This window comes from Lygodium microphyllum, unplaced genomic scaffold, assembly GCF_053477565.2.
Source record: "Lygodium microphyllum isolate KBCC unplaced genomic scaffold, Lygodium_microphyllum_v1.1.10 scaffold_237, whole genome shotgun sequence".
Classification (NCBI taxonomy): domain Eukaryota; kingdom Viridiplantae; phylum Streptophyta; class Polypodiopsida; order Schizaeales; family Lygodiaceae; genus Lygodium; species Lygodium microphyllum.
In genome coordinates this window covers 38,350-45,982 of record NW_028229720.1, presented here as the reverse complement: position 1 = coordinate 45,982, position 7,633 = coordinate 38,350, and the positions used below count along the sequence as shown (strand labels likewise).

Genomic DNA, 7,633 nt, shown 5'->3' with positions numbered 1-7,633 from the left:
TGCGTTGAATCTGGCCATGGCTGGGTGTTAAATTGTGCGAGGTTTTGTGGGGTTGTGGGTGAGGGGGGAAACCATGTTTGAGACCTTGGGGAAGCGAGGGCCTTGATACGAAAAGGACGTTAAATCTTGGAATTAATGTTTCTTTGAGTTATGAGAATTAATTGGATCGAAAAATGGGAAGGAGGAGAAACCTCTTGTTGACAACAAACATAGGGGAAAAACCGGTCTTAGAACGGCATACTTAGAGAGTAATGATTAGTGGCAAAACAGGGCGTAATAGGGCAAAGAGGCAGAACTTCCAGCAGCATGATCCGCTACGAAGCAGGCATCTTATTTGGCAGGGTCGTGTCGCGAAGCATAGTGTGCTGCTCCTCTCCACCGGGTTGTTTCTCACTCTCTTTGTCTCTCTGTCTCTGCCTCTCTCTCTCTTGCTCTCTCTACAATAGACAAGCTTGAAACCAGGGAGGGGGGGGGGGCGCGGGGGCAGGAAGAGAGCCTCGACATCTAGGTGTCCCTTTCTAAAAGGGACCGTTGCTACCGGCAAAAGAGTGGGGCTCAATCTCCACGTGGTGGTCGAGTTGCCCAGACACCCCATGTTGCTTCATTTTTGGAGCGGCTTGGACGACCGTGCCAACTTCCAAGTCTTAATATTTTGGGCATGAAGTCAAGCCATCGTGACCCCGCATACAACCACTGCAACCACACCTAGGTCCCGAGACCTGGGCGTGGCATGGCTCTTAGGCATCTTGCCTGTAAGTTCCCAGTCTGTATATAGCTATTATTCCTCAATATGGTAAAATCTTTTCGTCTGATAATTTTGCCTTGGAGATCTGGTGGTGTTGTATGTTCAGGAAGGGAGCAAGGCGGCCCCCGGGAGGTTCGCAAATGCTGTAGAGCCGCGTGAAGTACAGCTAGGGCTGGTGGGGCCAACGCCTATCCTTTTCGTTATAAGGACTCCAATTTGACAGTCGGTAACGATTGAAGTGCAAACTTGAGAAAAATAAAAATCCACTACACCTGCCTCGAAAATACCCGCGGGCACCAGAACTCCCTCACCAAGCGATGGACGAACCAGGGCAGGAAGGGCTATCTGATTTTGGTGGTTGAGACAAGAAAGCTCTCCGGACTACAAATGCAAATGATGAAGGCATCCGTGTGGATCGATGGCTTCATCGATCCACCGTGTTAAGGTAGTGAAGAGCTTGTGAGGGAATGCCTGGTACCTGCAAGCACCAGAATTCCCTCCAACAAGTGATGAACGATTCAGAGCAGCAAGGGCTATCTGATTTTGATGGCTGAGTTAAGAACGCTTGTACACGCAAACGATGAAGGCATCGATCCACGTGGATTGTGTGAATTGAGGAAATGCCTGGTACCTGCAAGCACCAGAACTTTCTCCAAGAAGTGATGGAGCAGAGTAGCAAGGGTTATCTTATTTTGATGGCTGAGATAAGAGAGATCTCCAGACTGTAAACACAAATGCTTAAGGCATCCAAGTGGATTGACGGCTTCTATGATCCACGTTGGATTCGTGAAGAGCTTGTGAGGAAATGCCTGGTGACATTAACAGAAATACAGGATGAAAAGCTCAATGTGGGAGATGAAAAGGCCATCGTGGCCTTGCTGAAGGCTTGTGGCAAGCAGAAGGATTTGCATAAAGGCACTAAGATACATGCCGATGTACTGAAATGTGGATTACTAGGAAAGAATACTTATATAGGGAATGCTTTAGTCAGTATGTATGTCAAATGCAGCGAGTTTGTCAAAGCAGAACAACTGCTGGGCGAGCTTCCTAAACGAGATGTGGCGACTTGGACTGCATTGATTGCAGGTTATGCTCAACATGGTTGTGGGGAGAAAGCATTCACCTGCTTTGAATTTATGCAACGTGAGGGCCTTCGTCCAAATTTAGTCACCTTCATCAGCATCTTGAAAGCTTGTGGCATAGTGGGAGCAGCTGACAAGGGCAAAGAAATTCATGATGAAATTATTGGCCAAGGGTTGCTGGGTACAGATGTTGTACTTGGCACTGCTTTGGTGGATATGTATGCCAAATGTGGCATGCTTGCTAAAGCACAACAAGTGCTGGATGAGCTTCCTGATCGGAATGTAGTGACGTGGAACGCACTGCTTGCAGGATATGCTCAACATGAGTGTTGTGAGGAAGCATTTAACTGTCTAGAACAGATGCAGCATGAGGGCATTCATCCAAATGCAGTCACCTTTATCTGCATCTTGAAAGCCTGTGCCAGTGTGGGAGCAACTGACAAAGGCAAACAAATCCATGACAAGATTGTAGAAAAGGGGTTGCTAGGGAGAGATATTGCACTTGGCAATGCTTTGGTGGACATGTATGTCAAATGTGGCGAGCTTGCCAAAGCACAGGAAGTGCTGGATGAGCTTGCTGTCCGAGATGTAAAGACTTGGACTGCGCTAATTGCAGGGTATGCCCAACATGGACATGCTGAGGAAGCACTGGACTGCTTTGAACGTATGCGCCATGAGGGCCTTTCTCCAGATTCAGTCACATTTGTATGCATCTTGAAAGCTTGTGGCAGTATGGGAGCAACTCAGAAGGGAAAACAAATTCATGATGAGATTTTAAGACAGGGTTTGCTGGGAACAGATATTGCAGTTGGAAATGCTGTGGTGGATATGTATGCCAAATGTGGTGAAGTTGTTAAAGCACAGGAAGTGCTGTGTGAGCTTCCTGAACGAAATGTTGTGACTTGGACTGCACTTATTGCTGGATATGCTCAACATGGGTGTGGTGAGAAAGCATTGGGCTCTTTCAAACAGATGCAGAATGAGGGCCTTTGTCCAAATGCAGTCACTTTCATTTGCATCTTGAAAGCTTGTGGCAGCTTGGGAGCAACTGACAAAGGGAAACAAATTCATTGTGCAATTGTAGGACAGGGACTGTTGGGAACAGAGAATGTGCTTGGAAATGCCCTAGTGGACATGTATGCTAAATCTGGTGAGTTTGTGAAAGCAGAGGAGGTGCTGGATGAACTTCCTAATCGGGATGTGGTGACTTGGACTGCTCTAATTGCAGGATATGCTCAGCATGGGCAGGGCGAGGAAGCATTTTATTGTTTTGAACGGATGCAACGTGAGGGCCATTATCCAAATGCAGTCACCTTCATCTGCATCTTGAAAGCCTGTGGAATCATGGGAGCAACCGATAAAGGGAAACAAATTCATGATGAGATTTTAAGACGGGGTTTGCTGGGAAAAGATATCATGCTTGGCAATGCTTTGGTGGATATGTATGCTAAATGTGGTGCTTTAGACAAAGCACATCAAGTCCTTGAGGATCTGCTTGATAGGAATGTAATCTCTTGGTCTGCACTAATTGCAGGGTATGCACAACATGGACATGCAAAAGAAGCACTAAACTGTTTCAAGCGGATGCAGCATGAGGGTTTTTTTCCAAATGCGGTTACCATTACCTCTGTACTTAATGCATGCAGTCACACAGGTCTGGTGAATGAGGGCCAGACGCAGTTTACCAATATGAGCAAGAAGTATGGAATCACACCAAATATAAAGCACCTCAATTGTATGGTTGATCTGTATGGTCGTGCAGGCCATTTTGACAAGGCGGTAGCAGTGATCAAGAAGATGCCATCTTCTGATCATTCAGTCTGGATGGCTCTGTTGGGGGCATGCCGAAAATTTGGAAATGTGAAGCTTGGGTCACTGGCCTTTCAAAATGCAGTAGAGCTAGACAAAAAGGATGCTTCAGCTTATGCCTGGATGAGTCATATTTATACAGCAGCAGGCATGCAAGTCGATGCAGAAAAGGTCGAAGTCCTCAGAGTGAAAAATGAAGCCTGGATTTAGTTGGTGATGTGAATGGCAGCATAAATGCATTTTTATATTAGGGATATTAGCATGAACGGACAAATTACTGATCTTTGCTCGAATGGGATAATGACATGCTGGCTTTTGCCCATATCTCATTGGTACACTCTTGAGCCTGTGAATGTATGCAGATCTATGGTGATTGCCACGTTGCCACAGCACATGCAGTAAGAAAGATGCACGAAATTGTTGTCAGAGATGCAAAGTGCTTGCTTTTATGTATTTGTGAATGACTGGTAATCAGAGTGCAGCTTTCCCTTTCATGTTTTGAAGGGGTATCTACAAATTTGTGCTGCATTAGTGTTTTGGCCATTACACTTTTGATGCATAAAACAAACTTTGGCAGTCTTGTTAGTTGTCTATAGGAACTAGCCAAGAATGTTCAGCTTCAATTATATCTTGTGGTTTGTACAAACACGTTTACTGGCCTTCTTGTATGAACAACACTCCTGATATACATTACAGGTTTGAGCTGTTTTTTAGAAGGGGAAACGGCCCAAATGGTAGCTGTGGCTGAAATCTGGAGGTTCCTATCTCCTTTTGCAAAGACAGCATAATCTCCTAGTGTTACTTTCAAAGACTACAAATCAGCCAAGTGGCTGCAAATACATGGTGAACTGACTCACCAAATATACTTCCATCTCAGGAATCCAGTTCTATCATGAAATCAGTTTGTTGGTGACAAGTTCTTGAAAATGGCTTAAAGTTTATCTCTTAGGTACTTGATATTCTGAGTGCCAGGTTACTTGAATGGTTTGAAGAGTTTCTTTTTAGTGGTCTAAAAATTCATTGATATTCTGAGTGCCAGGTTACTTGAATGGTTTGAAGACTTTCTTTTTAGCGGTCTTAAAATTCATTGATAGAAACTACCATGAAAGTCCAACTCCTATTATGTAGAGAGTCACTTAGCAACATATTTGCTGGCCTTACTTGAACGGGCAGCACTCTTGAAACTTAGTGTATCCAACTGTAGGTTGTAATGAATGATGATTATGATTACAGCTTTAAAACAGAGTCCACCGTAGATGGATCCGGAGTGTAGTAACCACTAGTTGGAGCAGAGTCTGATGAAGAAAAGTGCTAAAAACACAAAAAGACTTGCTGTAGAGCAAATGTAAATCAGGCCAATACTAGAAATGGAAGGGCAGCAGGCTAGAACACTAGAACACAGCAGCGGATCCAGAGTGTAGTAACCACTAGTTGGAGCAGAGGTGGATGAAGAAAAATGCTGAAAACACAAAACTACCTTGTTGTAGATGCAAATGCAAATCAGACCAATGCTGAAAATGGAAGGGCAGCAGGCTAGTACAGCAGAATGCAGCTGTCTTCGGGACTGGAATTGGTAAACAAAGCAATATATTTGTCTAAAGATGATGGCAGCTGATCTGATCATTAGCAGTAGTGAGAGGCTGGGCAACATTGTGGGGACTCCTGAACATAATATTCAACCAGTCTTAATATGCAACCAATAAAAGTAGCCAGCAATAACCGAGGCCAAAGTTTGGTGTGAGCCAAGCTGTCTAGCACTCCAGGTATCATGACACTCGAATAAACTTTTATTGCGGATATCTTGATCAGTGGGTACACACACTTTGCCTTGTTTAAAAAGTAATCTATTACGAATAGAGTATTTTTCTCTCAGTAACCAGCTTTTGGGCGTCTGAACCACCAAAGCTTCTTGGGCTACTAGATCTCTCTTGAACTAGTTGCTAGAGCTTACCAAAGCAAAGATTGTTTTGGCAATATCCCTTGAGAGAAATATAGATATTAGTAGAGATTTTTGGAAAGGATAAGGCATCAACTTTAGGAATTCAACTAGGAGCATCGGTAACCATATTAGTTACATCCTTTCTATAGTAAATCTTGAAGTCAAACTTTTGCATAAGCTCTATCTATCTCACCTTGTGGCCACTGGAAAGTGGTGTGGAGGTGGAAGCACGAGCAGAAGCAAAAAGAGAGTAAGAGCTATAGAGGTCTAAGCAGAAAGAGAGATTGGTGTGTGGGAACTCCAACTGTCACAAAGTGTGACTTGCCTTTTTTATTCTATTGTCACTAAGAGAATAAATAATAAGGTGACAGTGATGGGCATCTATCACATGCAGTATATAGGTATGTGGGCATTGTATACAAGTAAATGTAAGCGATTAGGCACATGCAGTCTTTAATTCTTAACCACCTCCCACTTAAAGGTGAATGTGTCTTAGTAAGAAGTAAAATAAAAGGAGAAAAGTATTACATGTACATAAGAGTACAATAGGGATTTGCAAGATTTGTATATGTAGGGATCTTGATATGCTCAATGGACTTGTCCTCTATCATATCTCTAATAAAGTGATAATGCACTGTAATGTGCTTTATCTTTGCATGGAAGATCGGATTATGGGATTTCAAAGGCGATAGGCCATCTCACCTATATTACCATAACCAAGAAAGATGCATTTGACGAATTTTGGATTCTACTCATTGCGCTTGTCTTTGAGAATATGATACAAAGCCTCACATATAAAGGCTCGTAAGTGTACATATGAGAGAGGTTTACTAGACTATACCTCCTATGCAACTATACTACCAAGAGCAATATATGGGGATCTATTAATAAGATGCACGATAATAGTAACTGTCTCAGCCCAAAAGTGTTGTAAGAAGCCAATATGACTAAGTATTTTTTTGCAAATAAAGAGGGTTAATTATATTACTTCAGGAACAAAATCTTTGAATACAAGGAAGTGCTCATGCTCAACAGACTAACTAGAGCTGATGTAGAGTTGCAAATATATCAAATGTACAAGCCTCTCATGGCGGTCTAGGGGGGATGGGGGCAAGAAGCCATAGAGGGGAGGTGTAACGCTATTTGGGGCTGCCTGCCTGCATCTCGAAAAACAAGTCTTGGCCGCCCCAAGTACGTATGAAATGATAGCAGAGCTCCTGACGAGCCCTGGACTCGCCCAGTACCTGATCCCATCGTCCGCGGAGGAAGTGGATGATGGAGGTCTAGAGCTTTGCTAAGGTTGCATGTACTAAAAGTCTCTCTCCGCCAAAAACCTCCTGACACAGCGCCTTCCAAATATGCCATCCAGTAAGACTCCCTGTGATCTCCCATACTTCAGAGCGATTTGCTGTGGGCTCTAGTACCTGGCGGATGGGTAGAGTCTTCAAATCGACTACTGCGCATGACCCTATCTCGATCAAGAATATTGTGTCCTGTATCCCGGCCTCATATAGAAGGTAACGGCCTTGGTTGATTGCTTGCCAACAAAAAGCTCCCCAAGAGATGCATCCAAGGTTGGGAGCCATGCGGCGTAGGATGCAGCATGCTTCTCTCCACACTGGTCCCACCACCTCGCACGACCAAAGGCACTGTTTTGGGAATTCCAAAGGCTGCTGTGTGCAGCACTTATAAACACCCTCCTGTATTTGGGCAAGCCAACTTCCCACCGCCAAGCCTTCGTGTGCCACCAGCCATAAGAAGTATGATACCCTCGGTCTCCAGCTATCCCATAGGCGGCGCTAGAAGGTCAGTCGGAAAGGCTCCGTGATGCCATGCTCCGCCCAGTGCCTGCTACGCGACGACGCCCAAACCATATCCTCCTGCATCAGTATGTGTCTGCCAATCCTAGTAGTATACTCTAGGAGTCTCGGTGGCTTCTTAGGGACAGTAGTAGCCAGCCATAGCCACTCCCCTGGATCCCACTCTAGCTCATCAAGTGGCTTGCCCTCCCAGATCCAGAGGCACCATTCCCTGAACTCCTCCCAGAAGACAAAGGGG

At 44.6% G+C, this 7,633-nt stretch overlaps 1 protein-coding gene across 1 annotated transcript; it reads left to right on the top strand.

Annotated features, from left to right (window-relative positions):
• The first annotated feature begins 204 nt into the window (after positions 1–204).
• Positions 205–5,483, top strand: LOC148008235 (pentatricopeptide repeat-containing protein At3g09040, mitochondrial-like). Its single transcript, XM_087674370.1, has 2 exons — positions 205–752; positions 852–5,483. Exon 2 carries the CDS (start codon positions 1,480–1,482, stop codon positions 3,844–3,846), a length of 2,367 nt encoding a protein of 788 aa, XP_087530496.1. The 5' UTR covers positions 205–752; positions 852–1,479; the 3' UTR covers positions 3,847–5,483.
• The last annotated feature ends 2,150 nt before the right edge of the window (positions 5,484–7,633 follow it).